The sequence below is a fragment of the Zonotrichia leucophrys genome, chromosome 7, assembly GCF_028769735.1.
Source record: "Zonotrichia leucophrys gambelii isolate GWCS_2022_RI chromosome 7, RI_Zleu_2.0, whole genome shotgun sequence".
Taxonomy (NCBI): Eukaryota; Metazoa; Chordata; class Aves; order Passeriformes; family Passerellidae; genus Zonotrichia; species Zonotrichia leucophrys.
This window is the reverse complement of record NC_088177.1, coordinates 37,188,342-37,204,241: the sequence shown is the minus strand read 5'-3', so window position 1 is coordinate 37,204,241 and position 15,900 is coordinate 37,188,342. Positions and strand designations below refer to the sequence as shown.

At 46.9% G+C, this 15,900-nt stretch overlaps 8 protein-coding genes across 8 annotated transcripts; all 8 read right to left on the bottom strand.

Annotated features, from left to right (window-relative positions):
* LOC135450677 (UDP-glucuronosyltransferase 1A1-like) lies at positions 1-2,863 on the bottom strand. The gene is made up of 2 exons (XM_064719056.1): positions 2,012-2,863; positions 1-21 (listed from the first exon to the last, which is right to left on the bottom strand). The coding sequence occupies exons 1-2, from the start codon at positions 2,861-2,863 to the stop codon at positions 1-3; spliced, it is 873 nt and encodes a 290-aa protein (XP_064575126.1).
* An 814-nt stretch (positions 2,864-3,677) lies between these two features.
* Positions 3,678-4,589, bottom strand: LOC135450676 (UDP-glucuronosyltransferase 1A1-like). Its single transcript, XM_064719055.1, has 2 exons — positions 3,738-4,589; positions 3,678-3,686 (listed from the first exon to the last, which is right to left on the bottom strand). Exons 1-2 carry the CDS (start codon positions 4,587-4,589, stop codon positions 3,678-3,680), a joined length of 861 nt encoding a protein of 286 aa, XP_064575125.1.
* Positions 4,590-4,942: 353 nt separating this feature from the next.
* On the bottom strand, positions 4,943-6,321 carry LOC135450675 (UDP-glucuronosyltransferase 1A1-like). Its single transcript, XM_064719054.1, has 2 exons — positions 5,470-6,321; positions 4,943-4,948 (listed from the first exon to the last, which is right to left on the bottom strand). Exons 1-2 carry the CDS (start codon positions 6,319-6,321, stop codon positions 4,943-4,945), a joined length of 858 nt encoding a protein of 285 aa, XP_064575124.1.
* Positions 6,322-7,117: 796 nt separating this feature from the next.
* Positions 7,118-8,029, bottom strand: LOC135450674 (UDP-glucuronosyltransferase 1A1-like). Its single transcript, XM_064719052.1, has 2 exons — positions 7,178-8,029; positions 7,118-7,126 (listed from the first exon to the last, which is right to left on the bottom strand). Exons 1-2 carry the CDS (start codon positions 8,027-8,029, stop codon positions 7,118-7,120), a joined length of 861 nt encoding a protein of 286 aa, XP_064575122.1.
* A 794-nt stretch (positions 8,030-8,823) lies between these two features.
* On the bottom strand, positions 8,824-9,735 carry LOC135450673 (UDP-glucuronosyltransferase 1A1-like). Its single transcript, XM_064719051.1, has 2 exons — positions 8,884-9,735; positions 8,824-8,832 (listed from the first exon to the last, which is right to left on the bottom strand). The coding sequence occupies exons 1-2, from the start codon at positions 9,733-9,735 to the stop codon at positions 8,824-8,826; spliced, it is 861 nt and encodes a 286-aa protein (XP_064575121.1).
* A 795-nt stretch (positions 9,736-10,530) lies between these two features.
* Positions 10,531-11,442, bottom strand: LOC135450672 (UDP-glucuronosyltransferase 1A1-like). Its single transcript, XM_064719050.1, has 2 exons — positions 10,591-11,442; positions 10,531-10,539 (listed from the first exon to the last, which is right to left on the bottom strand). The coding sequence occupies exons 1-2, from the start codon at positions 11,440-11,442 to the stop codon at positions 10,531-10,533; spliced, it is 861 nt and encodes a 286-aa protein (XP_064575120.1).
* Positions 11,443-12,236: 794 nt separating this feature from the next.
* Positions 12,237-13,149, bottom strand: LOC135450670 (UDP-glucuronosyltransferase 1A1-like). Its single transcript, XM_064719049.1, has 2 exons — positions 12,298-13,149; positions 12,237-12,245 (listed from the first exon to the last, which is right to left on the bottom strand). The coding sequence occupies exons 1-2, from the start codon at positions 13,147-13,149 to the stop codon at positions 12,237-12,239; spliced, it is 861 nt and encodes a 286-aa protein (XP_064575119.1).
* Positions 13,150-13,506: 357 nt separating this feature from the next.
* On the bottom strand, positions 13,507-15,197 carry LOC135450669 (UDP-glucuronosyltransferase 1A1-like). The gene is made up of 2 exons (XM_064719048.1): positions 14,346-15,197; positions 13,507-13,512 (listed from the first exon to the last, which is right to left on the bottom strand). Exons 1-2 carry the CDS (start codon positions 15,195-15,197, stop codon positions 13,507-13,509), a joined length of 858 nt encoding a protein of 285 aa, XP_064575118.1.
* Positions 15,198-15,900: the final 703 nt, after the last annotated feature.

The following is a 15,900-nucleotide window of genomic DNA, read 5'->3' as shown; positions in this document are numbered from 1 at the left end:
CTAGCTGGCAGTGGGGTAGCACTGAAAGACCAAAAATGACAGGAGGTGGAGGGAAGGGATTCTCACCTGCCAGGGGTGCATTTTCTGTGGTAAAAAGATCTCAAATAATGAGGTGATGCAGCATTCAACAAGCCTTAAGGTGGCAGTACATACTCAAGTAGTGAGCTCAGAGTTGCAAAAACACTCTTACCCTGCATAAAGGCCTCTCAAATCCTCATACTTGGTACCAAATCACTCCCACCTAGTTAAGTTCTGCTAACATTTCAGCCAAACTTGTATCATCTGTGAGACACTAAAACAAAACCCTATAAAACAACACTAAAGAGGTAAGAATACCCCTTCAACCCAAACCCTTGAGGCCAAGCTCGGAAAAGTTTGAAAAAAAAAAAAAAAACAAGTTCACAAGAGTTCGGCAAAAGTTCATAAAAGTTGTGACACTGGATTTTGAGCACCACATGAACACCCTCCACGTGTTTACGAGTGCAGAGACTGAAGTCCACAAACCCAGCCCATTCCAAAGGTGAGATAGCAGGAGGAAATCAAGCAAAAGTACAGAACTGAGTGCCAAGGTTGTAAACTGGAAACAGTACAGCAAATATCTGAGTTAATGCAATCCATGATTATCTCTCCTGTAAGCCTACAAATCCTGGCAGGCAGCCTGTACCTCTTATTAACCCCCTAAATCCCTTTTAAATTCAGAGGGTTTGTCTACAAAGAAGAAAATCTGCACCTCCTGAGTGGCTGACTCGGAGTTTTTTTGGGCCATGGTGTGAAAAAATACTCCCCTTTGTTTGCTCTAAGCTTGTTGTATTTCAGTGTTAGTCATAGGACAAGTATTGGGAAAAACTATCAGTAACCCTTGCGCCTTTAGCTATGATCTTCCAGATTTTACAGACCTCTGCCATAATTATCATAGGTTTAGCCGTGCACTTTGTTGCCTCTCTGCTTTTCTAGCCTGAGTGCCAAGTTTGAATCATCTTAAAAATCCTCCATTTTTACTGTGTGAGATTGAGCTTTTTCTGATATATCAGACTTATCTCAGCATTTTGTAAAGCAAATATCTGAAAAATCCAATAGGAATAGTTATTATTAAAAACAGAATCCATGAGGATACTCTGCATACCACAAAATCTATTTGAAAGCCCATTAAAAAACCAGCTGAAATGAATTCATTTTAGAAGAATAAAGTAACTTATACTTTGTTTTTTCGATGTTGGATATAAATTTAACTATAGAGCACCACTGGCCTGGCATATACAAGCCAGAAAAATGGGCCTATAAAGGCCTCATAAAGGTCAGCAAAGGCAGATGCAAAGTTGTGCCTCTGGAATGGGATAATTTCATGCCACAAGAAAGGTGCACAGCAGCTTGAATGCAAGAGATAACCAAAAGTTAAAGAAAAGGAATGAGATTAACAGTGACAGGACAAGAGGTAACAATTACTGCAACATGAAAAATTCAAACAGGATTCAGGAATCAATTGGATATAATAAAGTGTGTTCTCTAGAGGAGATACAAAAATTTTTGACAAGTGAGAGAAAGGAACAACCTGACCTGAAAATATTCTGATAGAAAGTTCTCAGAGAAGACTTTAATGTCCTTCCAGGTAACAATGTTTTATGAGTTTATGAAAGGTCAAAGCAGAGAGGATCCTTCTTTAAGGAAAAGAAAAAAAAAAAAAAAAGACAGAATTGCTAAGGAGACCACATAGAGGATAAATGGAGTGCTCCTCAAATCAAAGTGCGTCTTGCACCACATCAACAGCCTACTCCAAACCAAAGCTGCCTTGAGCAGGGAGCACAGAGCCAATGGGGATTCTAGCAGAGCTAATTCCATACACAATATTTCTCCAACTTTCTACTCTGATAATCTTTCCCAGATACCAGAACAAGCACCTCCCTGCAAAGCACGAGCAGTTTGAAATCCTCCTTTCTCATGAAAGCTGTGTTTCAGCTTCCCTGAGATTTCAAAAGCCTGCAAGAACAAGAAGCGAAAACAGAGCGTGACCCACCTGACTTAGCTTCTTGTAAGCACAATTTACTCCACTAATCAAAACCATGTTGGGCATCAAGGGCTTTGGGAAGTGCAAGACAAAGTCCAGCTTCATGAGCCAAATGGAAGCCTGGCGCAGGAGATCCGGCACGGTCACCTCCCGCTGTAGGAACTCCGAAGCCAGTTCTGCATAAGGTTGGAAGACAACGTCGCAGAGGAAGAAATTGGGCATGTCATAGAGCATGTTCTTCACTCGCTGGAGAAAGGTCATGCGGTCTGTAAGGTCCGTAAATACTCTGGGGACATAGGAAGGGGGATTGGGGCACTGGGTGGCTTGATATTCCAAACCACACGGAATTTGCTGCAGGAAATACACGGAAGGCAAGGAAAGATACTCGGCCAGTATTGCCCCACAGGGGAGGACAGGATCTGTGAGGATGGCATCAAACTTGCTCTCCTCAAGGTACCTGATGAGTTCCTTGTTGTGGATTAAGTGTGTGCAGGTGGCCAGGAAGAGAGCAGAGGTCTTCTTTGCCTGTTGGTACTGTCTAATGACTCTTTCCAGAAAAGGTCCTCCTTTAAATAAATCCATTACTGACCCTTTGAAAACTTTATCCATCTCTTCCCGAGTGAAAGGCACTGGGTAGGTTTTCATCACAAAGCTCTTGGATGGTTTGATCTGCAGGGAGACTTCGGGTGCCACCACGACCACCTCATGCCCCTTCTGCTGGAGCATGTCCAGCAATTCCCGCATGCTGAGCCAGTGGCTCCCGTCCACTGGCACCACCAGGAGCTTCCCAGCAGCAGCCAGACCCAGCAGGGACAGGAGCAGAAGCACAACTGCTGGAGAAGCACTGAGCCCCAGGGCCATTCCTACAGGGATCAGCTGAGAGCCTGCAGGGAAGGAAACCCGCGGCAGCACAGGAGCTCCGGCGCTCGCTCCGCGCTTCTCAGCAATCTCTGCCACAGCCCAACTTTGTATCCTCGCCTTCCCTGCTCTGTGGTAAATGTGTAATCACTGCTGTGATAAAAGACTGCACAACCAGCAGTAGAGTTCAGGCAGCTGATAGACGTGGGGGACGCAACTGATAAGCCTCATGTTTTTATTAATCTTGGCAGCTCTTCCACCTTTGAGCACCACCAGATAAGCAAACACAACCCATTCAGACTCCTCAAATTTGTTACTAGACTGCAAACAGTCATTATCAGCAAGCCAAAATTTTCCTAGATCTACCAGCAAACAGGGGGGCTGCTTCTCAACCTGAGAGCCCCCAGCCTGCCACCTTCCTCCAGATTCCAGCTTTGGAAATACCCAGGTGAAAAAGCACAAAAATTCACCAACAAAGAAAGACGTAGAGGGGCAACAAGGACAGAAGCCTGAGGTGCATTTCTCAGTAAACACCAGAACCAATTACAGCTACAATTTGTGAATTAGGAATTGCACCTGACTGCATGCCGTTGACAGCCCCACAGATCCATTTGTAACTCACTAAGAGAGTACCAAATTACAACAAGTCACATAATGTAGCTCTGAATACGTGAAATGAAAACAGCAAATGCAGAGCAAACTTTAGAGATAATAAAGTACAGGACTGCTGCCAACAAATGGAAAGGGAGAGTAAAATTCAGGAACATTCATCCAAACACCCAACATGGGAAGAAAATTCCCATCTGCAACACAAGGTTCAAGCCTCCTGAACACAGAAATTACATCACAGCAAAATTAAAATCAAAGTGCAACTCACCTGAGGCAGCTCCTTGTGAGCACAATTTACTCCTCCTATTGGAATGATGTTGGGCATCAAGGGTCTTGGATAGTCCAGCACAAATTCTGCCCTCAAGAGCCAAACAGAGCCCTTGCGAAAGAGATCCGACATAGTCACCTCCCGCTGCAGGAACTCTGAAGCCAGTTTTGAGAATGGGTCAAAGAGAAAATTACAGAGGAAAAGGTTTTGACTGTCAAAGAGCAGATTCTTCACTCGCTGGAAAAAGGTCATGCGGTCTGTCAGGTCTGAAAATGATCTGGGCACATAGGAAGGAGGATTGGGACACTGAGTGGCTTCAAAATCTAACCCACATGGGATTCCTCGTAAGAAATAGATAGAAGGAAGGGAAAGATGCTCAGCCAGGATCACCCCACAAGGTATAACAGGGTCTGTAAGGATGGCATCAAACTTGCTCTCCTCAAGAAATCTGATGAGCTCTTTGTTTTGCAAGAGATGTTCACAACTGCTGACTGCCAAATTACCAAGTCTTTTCATATGTTGGTACAATTTAGGAAATCTTTCCAGAAAAGATCCTTCTTCTAATGAAGCATGTAGAAATGCCTTGAAATCTTCCTCCATCTCTTCCTGTGTGATGGGGCCTGAGTGCCGTTTCATCACGAAGTTCTTTGATGGTTTGATGTGCATGGAGACTTCGGGTGCCACCACGACCACCTCGTGCCCCTTCTGCTGGAGCATGTCCAGCACCTCCCGCATGCTGAGCCAGTGGCTCCCGTCCACCGGCACCACCAGGAGCTTCCCAGCAGCAGCCAGACCCAGCAGGGACAGGAGCAGAAGCACAACTGCTGGAGAAGCACTGAGCCCCGGGGCCATTCCTGCAGGGATCAGCTGAGAGCCTCCAGGGAAGGAAACCCGCGGCAGCACAGGAGCTCCGGCGCTCGCTCCGCGCTTCTCAGCAATCTCTGCCACAGCCCAACTTTGTATCCTTGCTTTATCTGCTCTGTGGTAAATGTGTAATCACAGGTGTGATAAAAGGCTCCATAACCAGCATCAGAGTTCAGGCAGCTGATAAATGTAGGGGATGCACCAGATAAGCCTCTTTTTTTTATTAATCTTTGCAGCTCTTTCACCTTTGAGCGCCACCTGCCAAGGCAACACAGCCCCTTCAGACTCCTCAAATTTCCTGCTAGATGGCAAAGACCCATTATCACCAAGCCAAAATTTTCCTAGATCTACCAGCAAACAGGGGGGCTGTTTCTCAACCTGAGAACCCCCAGCCTGCCACCTTCCTCGAGATTCCAGCTTTGGAAATACCCAGGTGAAGAAGCACAAAAATTCATCAGCAAAGCAAGACTTGGGGAGGAAACAAGGACAGAACCCTTCGGTGCATTTCTCAGTAAGCACCAGAGCAAACTACAACAATTTGTGAATTAGGAATTGCACCTGTCTGCAAGGCTTTGACAGCCCCACAGACATGTTTGTCACTCACTAAGAGAGTACCAAGTTACACAAAGTCACACAAAACACAAAATGTAGCTCTGAATATGTGAAATGAAAGCAGCAAATGCAGAGCACATTTTAGAGGTGACAAGGCACAAGACTGATGCCTACAAATGGAAAGGGAGAGAAAAATCCAGAAGCATTCATCCAACCACTCAACATGGGAAGAAAATTCCCAGGTGCAACACAAGGTTCAAGCCTGCTGAACACAGAAATCCATCACAGCAGAAATTAAAATCAAAGTGCAACCCACCTGAGGCAGCTCCTTGTGAGCACAGTTTGCTCCTCCAATTGGAATGATGTTGGGCATCAAGGGTCTTGGATAGTCTAGCACAAATTCTGACCTCAAGAGCCAAACAGAGCCCTTGCGAAAGAGATCCGACATAGTCACCTCCCGCTGCAGGAACTCTGAAGCCAGTTTTGTGAATGGGTCAAAGAGAAAATTACAGAGGAAAAGGTTTTGACTGTCAAAGAGCAGATTCTTCACTCGCTGGAAAAAGGTCATGCGGTCTGTAAGGTCTGTAAATCCCCTGGGCACATAGGAAGGAGGATTGGGACACTGAGTGGCTTCAAAATCTAACCCACATGGGATTCCTCGTAAGAAATAGATAGAAGGAAGGGAAAGATGCTCAGCCAGGATCACCCCACAAGCAAATATAGGGTCTGTAAGGATGGCATCAAACTTGCTCTCCTCAAGATAGCTGATGAGCTCCTTGTTTTGCAGAAGATGTCTACAACTGGAGAAAAATAAATCAGAGGATCTTTTCATAGCTTCTACTCTTTTAAAATATCTTTCAAGAAAAGATCCATCTTGAAATGTGATATTAAAAAATGCCTTGAATGCATAGTCCATATCTTCCCGTGTGTAGGTGACCGGGTACATTTTCATCACAAAGTTCTCTGATGGTCTGATGTGCAAGGAGACTTCGGGTGCCACCACGACCACCTCGTGTCCCTTCTGCTGGAGCATTTCCAGCCCCTCCCGGATGCTGAACCAGGGGCTCCCGTCCACCGATACCACCAGGAGCTTCCCAGCAGCAGCCAGACCCAGCAGGGACAGGAGCAGAAGCACAGCTGGTGGAGAAGCACTGAGCCCCGGGGCCATTCCTGCAGGGATCAGCTGAGAGCCTGCAGGGAAGGAAACCCGCGGCAGCACAGGAGCTCCGGCGCTCGCTCCGCGCTTCTCAGCAATCTCTGCCACAGCCCAACTTTGTATCCTTGCTTTATCTGCTCTGTGGTAAATGTGTAATCACAGGTGTGATAAAAGGCTGCATAACCAGCAGCAAAGTTCGGGCAGCTGATAAATATGGGGGATGCAACCGATAAGCCTCATGTTTCTATTAAAATATGTTTGCAGCTCTTTCACCTTTTACTGCCACGTGCCAAGCCAACAGAGCCCTGTCAGACTCCTCAACTTTGCTGCTAGATTGCAAACTTAAACCACCCTGGCAAAATTTTCCTAGATCTACCAGCAAAGCAAGAGCCTGCTTCTCATCCTGAGAGCCCCCAGCCTGCCACCTTCCTCCGGATTCCAGCTTTGGAAATATCCCCTTGAGGAAGCACAAAAATTCAATGGCAAAGAAAGACATAGGGAGGCAACAAGGACAGAACCCTTAGGGGCATTTCTCAGTAAACACCAGAACCAATTACAGCAATTTGTGCATTGGGAATTGCACCTGTCTGCTAGGCTTTGACAGCCCCTCAGACACGTTCGTAATTCACAAAGAGAGTACCAAGTTACACAAAGTCACACAACGTAGCTCTGAATATGTGAAATGAAAGCAGCAAATGCAGAGCACACTTTAGACGTGAGAAGGTACAGGACAGCTTCCTATAGAAACTCAGGAGCATTCATCCAACCACACATCATGGGAAGACCATTCCCACCTGCAACACAAGGTTCAAGCCTCCTGAACACAGAAATCCATCACAGCACAAATTGAGAACAAAGTGTGACCCACCTGAGGCAACTCCTTGTGAGCACAGTTTGCTCCTCCAATTGGAATGATGTTGGGCATCAAGGGTCTTGCATAGTCCAACACAAATTCTGCCCTCAAGAGCCAAATAGAGCCCTTGTGAAAGAGATCCGACATAGTCACCTCCCGCTGCAGGAACTCTGAAGCCAGTTTTGCGTATGGGTCAAAGAGAAAATTACAGAGGAAAAGGTTTTGGGTGTCAAAGAGCAGATTCTTCACTCGCTGGAAAAAGGTCATGCGGTCTGTCAAGTCTGAAAATAACCTGGGCACATAGGAAGGAGGATTGGGACACTGAGTGGCTTCAAAATCTAACCCACATGGGATTGCTCGAAAGAAATAGATAGAAGGAAGGGAAAGATGCTCAGCCAGGATCACCCCACAGGCAAATATAGGGTCTGTAAGGATGGCATCAAACTTGCTCTCCTCAAGATATCTGATGAGCTCCTTGTTTTGCAGAAGATGTCTACAACTGGAGAAAAAAAAATCAGAGGATCTTTTCATAGCTTCTACTGTTTTAAAATATCTTTCAAGAAAAGATCCATCTTGAAATGTGATATTAAAAAATGCGTTGGATGCATAGTCCATATCTTCCCGTGTGTAGGAGACCGGGTACATTTTCATCACAAAGTTCTCTGATGGTCTGACGTGCAAGGAGACTTCAGGTGCCACCACGACCACCTCGTGTCCCTTCTGCTGGAGCATTTCCAGCCCCTCCCGGATGCTGAACCAGGGGCTCCCATCCACCGATACCACCAGGAGCTTCCCAGCAGCAGCCAGACCCAGCAGGGACAGGAGCAGAAGCACAGCTGCTGGAGAAGCACTGAGCCCCGGGGCCATTCCTGCAGGGATCAGGTGAGAGCCTGCAGGGAAGGAAACCCGCGGCAGCACAGGAGCTCCGGCGCTCGCTCCGCGCTTCTCAGCAATCTCTGCCACAGCCCAACTTTGTATCCTTGCTTTATCTGCTCTGCGGTAAATGTGTAATCACAGGTGTGATAAAAAGCTGCATAACCAGCAGCAAAGTTCAGGCAGCTGATAAATATGGGGGATGCAACCGATAAGCCTCATGTTTCTATTAAAATATGTTTGCAGCTCTTTCACCTTTTACTGCCACGTGCCAAGCCAACAGAGCCCTGTCAGACTCCTCAAATTTGCTGCTAGATTGCAAACTTCAACCACCCTGGCAAAATTTTCCTAGTTCTACCAGCAAACCAAGAGCCTGCTTCTCAACCTGTGAGCCCCCACCCTGCCACCTTCCTCCAGATTCCAGCTTTGGAAATACCCCTTGAGGAAGCAAAAAAATTCAATGGCAAAGAAAGACATAGGGAGGCAACAAGGACAGAACCCTTAGGTGTATTCTCAGTAAACACCAGAACCAATTACAGCAATTTGTGCATTGGGAATTGCACCTGTCTGCTAGGCTTTGACAGCCCCATAGATCCATTCGTCACTCAATACGAGAGTAACAAGTTACACAAAGTCACACAACGTAGCTCTGAATATGTGAAATGAAAGCAGCAAATGCAGAGCACACTTTTGAGGTGAGAAGGTACAGGACTGCTTGCTACAAAAACTCAGGAGCATTCATCCAACCAGACATCATGGGAAGACAATTCCCACCTGCAACACAAGGTTCAAGCCTCCTGAACACAGAAATCCATCACAGCACAAATTAAGAACCAAGTGTGACCCACCTGAGGCAACTCCTTGTGAGCACAGTTTGCTCCTCCAATTGGAATGATGTTGGGCATCAAGGGTCTTGCATAGTCCAACACAAATTCTGCCCTCAAGAGCCAAATAGAGCCCTTGTGAAAGAGATCCGACATAGTCACCTCCCGCTGCAGGAACTCTGAAGCCAGTTTTGCGTATGGGTCAAAGAGAAAATTACAGAGGAAAAGGTTTTGGGTATCAAAGAGCAGATTCTTCACTCGCTGGAAGAAGGTCATGCGGTCTGTCAAGTCTGAAAATAACCTGGGCACATAGGAAGGAGGATTGGGACACTGAGTGGCTTCAAAATCTAACCCACATGGGATTGCTCGAAAGAAATAGATAGAAGGAAGGGAAAGATGCTCAGCCAGGATCGCCCCACAAGGTAATACAGGGTCTGTAAGGATGGCATCAAACTTGCTCTCCTCAAGATATCTGATGAGCTCTTTGTTTTGCAGAAGATGTCTACAGCTGGAGAAAAATAAATCAGAGGATCTTTTCATAGCTTCTACAGTTTTAAAATATCTTTCAAGAAAAGATCCATCTTGAAATGTGATATTAAAAAATGCCTTGAATGCATAGTCCATATCTTCCCGTGTGTAGGTGACGGGGTACATTTTCATCACAAAGTTCTCTGATGGTTTGACGTGCAAGGAGACTTCGGGTGCCACCACGACCACCTCGTGTCCCTTCTCCTGGAGCATTTCCAGCCCCTCCCGGATGCTGAACCAGGGGCTCCCATCCACCGATACCACCAGGAGCTTCCCAGCAGCAGCCAGACCCAGCAGGGACAGGAGCAGAAGCACAGCTGGTGGAGAAGCACTGAGCCCCGGGGCCATTCCTGCAGGGATCAGCTGAGAGCCTGCAGGGAAGGAAACCCGCGGCAGCACAGGAGCTCCGGCGCTCGCTCCGCGCTTCTCAGCAATCTCTGCCACAGCCCAACTTTGTATCCTTGCTTTATCTGCTCTGTGGTAAATGTGTAATCACAGGTGTGATAAAAGGCTGCATAACCAGCAGCAAAGTTCAGGCAGCTGATAAATATGGGGGATGCAACCCATAAGCCTCATGTTTCTATTAAAATATGTTTGCAGCTCTTTCACCTTTTACTGCCACGTGCCAAGCCATCATAGCCCTGTCAGACTCCTCAACTTTGCTGCTAGATTGCAAACTTCAACCACCCTGGCAAAATTTTCCCAGATCTACCAGCAAAGCAAGAGCCTGCTTTTCAACCTGTGAGCCCCCAGCCTGCCACCTTCCTCCAGATTCCAGCTTTGGAAATATCCCCTTGAGGAAGCACAAAAATTCAATGGCAAAGGATGACGTAGGGAGGCAACAAGGACAGAAGCCTGAGGTGTATTCTCAGTAAACACCAGAACCAATTACAGCAATTTGTGCATTGGGAATTGCACCTGTCTGCAAGGCTTTGACAGCCCCTCAGACGCGTTCGTCACTCACTAAGAGAGTACCAAGTTACACAATGTCACACAACGTAGCTCTGAATATGTGAAATGAAAGCAGCAAATGCAGAGCACACTTTAGACGTGAGAAGGTACAGGACTGCTTCCTATAAAAACTCAGGAGCATTCATCCAACCACACATCATGGGAAGACCATTCCCACCTGCAACACAAGGTTCAAGCCTCCTGAACACAGAAATCCATCACAGCACAAATTAAGAACAAAGTGTGACCCACCTGAGGCAACTCCTTGTGAGCACAGTTTGCTCCTCCAATTGGAATGATGTTGGGCATCAAGGGTCTTGCATAGTCCAACACAAATTCTGCCCTCAAAAGCCAAACAGAGCCCTTGTGAAAGAGATCCGACATAGTCACCTCCCGCTGCAGGAACTCTGAAGCCAGTTTTGCGTATGGGTCAAAGAGAAAATTACAGAGGAAAAGGTTTTGGGTATCAAAGAGCAGATTCTTCACTCGCTGGAAGAAGGTCATGCGGTCTGTCAAGTCTGAAAATAACCTGGGCACATAGGAAGGAGGATTGGGACACTGAGTGGCTTCAAAATCTAACCCACATGGGATTGCTCGAAAGAAATAGATAGAAGGAAGGGAAAGATGCTCAGCCAGGATCGCCCCACAAGGTAATACAGGGTCTGTAAGGATGGCATCAAACTTGCTCTCCTCAAGATATCTGATGAGCTCTTTGTTTTGCAGAAGATGTCTACAGCTGGAGAAAAATAAATCAGAGGATCTTTTCATAGCTTCTACAGTTTTAAAATATCTTTCAAGAAAAGATCCATCTTGAAATGTGATATTAAAAAATGCCTTGAATGCATAGTCCATATCTTCCCGTGTGTAGGTGACGGGGTACATTTTCATCACAAAGTTCTCTGATGGTCTGACGTGCAAGGAGACTTCGGGTGCCACCACGACCACCTCGTGTCCCTTCTGCTGGAGCATTTCCAGCCCCTCCCGGATGCTGAACCAGGGGCTCCCGTCCACCGATACCACCAGGAGCTTCCCAGCAGCAGCCAGACCCAGCAGGGACAGGAGCAGAAGCACAGCTGGTGGAGAAGCACTGAGCCCCAGGGCCATTCCTGCAGGGATCAGGTGAGAGCCTGCAGGGAAGGAAACCCGCGGCAGCACAGGAGCTCCGGCGCTCGCTCCGCGCTTCTCAGCAATCTCTGCACAGCCCAAATTTGTATCCTTGCTTTATCTGCTCTGTGGTAAATGTGTAATCACAGGTGTGATAAAAGGCTGCATAACCAGCAGCAAAGTTCAGGCAGCTGATAAATATGGGGGATGCAATCGATAAGCCTCATGTTTCTATTGCAAAATCTTTGCAGCTCTTTCACCTTTTAGCGCCACGTGCCAAGCCAACACAACCCCTTCGGACTCCTCAAATTTGCTGTTAGCTGGCAAACATGCCTCACCATGGCAAAATTTTCCTAGATCTGCCTGCAATAGTGAGGCTGCTTCTCAACCTGTGAGCCCACAGCCTGCCACCTTCCTCCAGATTCCAGCTTTGGAAATACCCCATTGAGGAAGCACAAAAATTCAATGGCAAAGAAAGACGTAGGGAGGCAACAAGGACAGAAGCCTGAGGTGCATTTCTCAGTAAACACCAGAACCAACTACAATAATTTGTGAATTAGGAATTGCACCTGTCTGCTAGGCTTTGACAGCCCCACAGATCCATTCGTCACTCAATACGAGAGTAACAAGTTACACAAAGTCACACAACGTAGCTCTGAATATATGAAATGAAAGCAGCAAATGCAGAGCACACTTTTGAGGTGAGAAGGTACAGGACTGCTTCCTATAAAAACTCAGGAGCATTCATCCAACCAGACATCATGGGAAGACAATTCCCACCTGCAACACAAGGTTCAAGCCTCCTGAACACAGAAATTACATCACAGCACAAATTAAAAACAGAATGTGACCCACCTGAGGCAGCTCCTTGTGAGCACAGTTTGCTCCTCCAATTGGAATGATGTTGGGCATCAAGGGTCTTGGATAGTCTAGCACAAATTCCAACCTCAGGAGCCAAACAGAGGCCTTGCGAAAGAGATCCTGCACAGTCACCTCCCGCTGCAGGAACTCTGAAGCCAGTTTTGTGAATGGGTCAAAGAGAAAATTACAGTGGAAGAGGTTTGGGGTATCAAAGAGCAGATTCTTCACTCGCTGGAAAAAGGTCATGCGGTCTGTCAAGTCTGTAAATGATCTGGGCACATAGGAAGGAGGACTGGGACACTGAGTGGCTTCAAAATCTAACCTACACGGGATTCCTCGTAAGAAATAGATAGAAGGAAGGGAAAGATGCTCAGCCAGGATCACTCCACAAGGTATTTCAGGATCTGTAAGGATGGCATCAAACTTGCTCTCCTCAAGATAGCTGATGAGCTCCTTATTTTGCAGAAGATGTCTACAGCTGGAGAAAAATAAATCAGTGAATCTTTTCATAGCTTCTACTGTTTTATAAAATTTTTCAAAAAAAGATCCATCTTGCAATGTAATATTAAAAAATGCCTTGAATGCACTGTCCATATCTTTCTGTGTGTAGGGGACCGGGTACATTTTCATCACAAAGTTCTCTGATGGTTTGACGTGCAAGGAGACTTCGGGTGCCACCACGACCACCTCATGTCCCTTCTGCTGGAGCATGTCCAGCCCCTCCCGAATGCTGAACCAGGGGCTCCCATTCACCGATACCACCAGGAGCTTCCCAGCAGCAGCCAGACCCAGCAGGGACAGGAGCAGAAGCACAACTGCTGGAGAAGCACTGAGCCCCAGGGCCATTCCTGCAGGGATCAGCTGAGAGCCTGCAGGGAAGGAAACCCGCGGCAGCACAGGAGCTCCGGCGCCCGCTCCGCGCTTCTCAGCAATCTCTGCCACAGCCCAACTTTGTATCTTTGCCTTATCTGCTCTGTGGTAATTGTGTAATCACAGGTGTGATAAAAGGCTGCATAACCAGCATCAGAGTTCAGGCAGCTGATAAATATGGGGGATGCAACCAATAAGCCTCATGTTTCTATTGCAAAATCTTTGCAGCTCTTTCACCTTTTACTTCCACATGCCAAACCAACAGAGCCCTGTCAGACTCCTCAAATTGTCTGCTAAACCTCCAACATCCATCATCACCATGGCAAAAATCTCCTAGATCTGCCAGGAAACTGAGGGGCTGCTTCTCAACCTGAGAGCCCCCAGCCTGCAACCTTCCTCCAGAATACAGCTTTGGAAATCCCCAGTGAGGAAGAACATAAATTCACTGGCTAAAAATGACATAGAGAGGCAACAAGGACAGAAGCCTGAGGTGCATTTCTCTGTGAACACCAGACCCAACTACAACAATTTGCTTATCATGGATTTCACCTGACTCTAAGGCTTTGTCCGCCCCATAGATGGGTTTCTAAGTCACTAATAGCGTACCAAGTTACACAAAGGTACCAATAACTAGAGATTGTAGGGACACTTAAAACTGGACATGACACAGAAAAGAAAATCCTGTGTTCACTGAGCATGCTTTGACAGAAGGTTCTCAGCGAGACTTGAAATGTTCTTCCAGGTGACAATGTTTGTTGCGCCTATGGCAATTTAGAACATTGAAAATCCCTCATTGAGGGAATGAAAGGAGACAGAATTGTAGAGGAAATCTGCCTGATTGGATCAGATTCTGAATGAACATGTCCTCAATTTAAAGTGTGTCTTGCGTCGCATCAACTCCCTTGATGAAAGAGGCTCTGAGGAACCCACTTCAATCCAAAGCTGTCTCGAAGCAGAGACACAGGACCAAGGGGATTCTACCAGAGATAACTCCATATACAGTACTTTCTCCAACTTTCTACTCTGATAATCCTTCCCAGATACCAGAACAAGCACCTCCCTGCAAAGCACGAGCAGTTTGAAATCCTCCTTTCTCATGAAAGCTGTGTTTCAGCTTCCCTGAGATTTCCAAAGCCTGCAAGAACAAGAAGAGAAAACAGAGCGTGACCCACCTGACTTAGCTTCTTGTAAGCACAATTTACTCCACTAATCAAAACCATGTTGGGCATCAAGGGCTTTGGGAAGTGCAAGACAAAGTCCAGCTTCATGAGCCAAATGGAAGCCTGGCGCAGGAGATCCGGCACGGTCACCTCCCGCTGTAGGAACTCCGAAGCCAGTTCTGCATAAGGTTGGAAGACAACGTCGCAGAGGAAGAAATTGGGCATGTCATAGAGCATGTTCTTCACCCGCTGGAGAAAGGTCATGCGGTCTGTAAGGTCTGTAAATACTCTGGGGACATAGGAAGGGGGATTGGGGCACTGGGTGGCTTGATATTCCAAACCACACGGAATTTGCTGCAGGAAATACACGGAAGGCAAGGAAAGATACTCGGCCACTATTGCCCCACAGGGGAGGATAGGGTCTGTGAGGACAGCATCAAACTTGCTCTCCTTAAGGTACCTGATGAGTTCTTTGTTGTGGATTAAGTGTGTGCAGGTGGCCAGGAAGAGAGCAGAGGTCTTCTTTGCCTGTTGGTACTGTCTAATGACTCTTTCCAGAAAAGGTCCTTCTTTAAATAAATCCATTACTGACCCTTTGAAAACTTTGTCCAGCTCTTCCTGAGTGAAGGGGACCGGGTACATTTTCATCACAAAGCTCTTGGATGGTTTGATGTGCAGGGAGACTTCGGGTGCCACCACAACCACCTCATGCCCCTTCTGCTGGAGCATGTCCAGCAATTCCCGCATGCTGAGCCAGTGGCTCCCGTCCACCGGCACCACCAGGAGCTTCCCAGCAGCAGCCAGACCCAGCAGGGACAGGAGCAGAAGCACAATTCTTGGAGAAGCACTGAGTCCCGGGGCCATTCCTGCAGGGATCAGCTGAGAGCCTGCAGGGAAGGAAACCCGCGGCAGCACAGGAGGTTTGGCGCTCACTCCGCGCTTCTCAGCAATCTCTGCCACAGCCCAACTTTGTATCCTTGCTTTATCTGCTCTGTGGTAAATGTGTAATCACAGGTGTGATAAAAAGCTGCACAACCAGCAGCAAAGTTCAGGCAGCTGATAAATGTGGGGCATGTACCAGACAAGCCTTGTGTTTTATAACAAAACCTTTAGCACTTTTGTGACTTTGAGCGCCACCTGCCAACCCATTGTAGCCCGTTGAAACATCTGAAATTGCTGTTGTGTCTCACACAGCCATCATGATCATGGCAAAATTTTCCTAGATCTGCCTGCAAATAGAGCGACTGCTGCTCAACCTGAGAGCCCCCAGCCTGCCACCTTCCTCTGGATTCCAGCTTTGGAAATACCCAGGTGAAAAAGCACAAAAAATTCAATGGCAAAGAAAGATGTAGTGAGACAACAAGGACAGAAGCCTGAGGTGTACTCTCAGTAAAGACCAGAACCATCTACAACAATTTGTGAATTAGGAATTGCACCTGTCTGCAAGGCTTTGACAGCCCAAGAGACTCATTCAAAACTCGCTAAGAGAGTACTAGGTTAGAAAAAGTCACACAACGTAGCTCTGAATATGTAAAATGAAAACCAAAAAATGCAGAGCATACTTGGG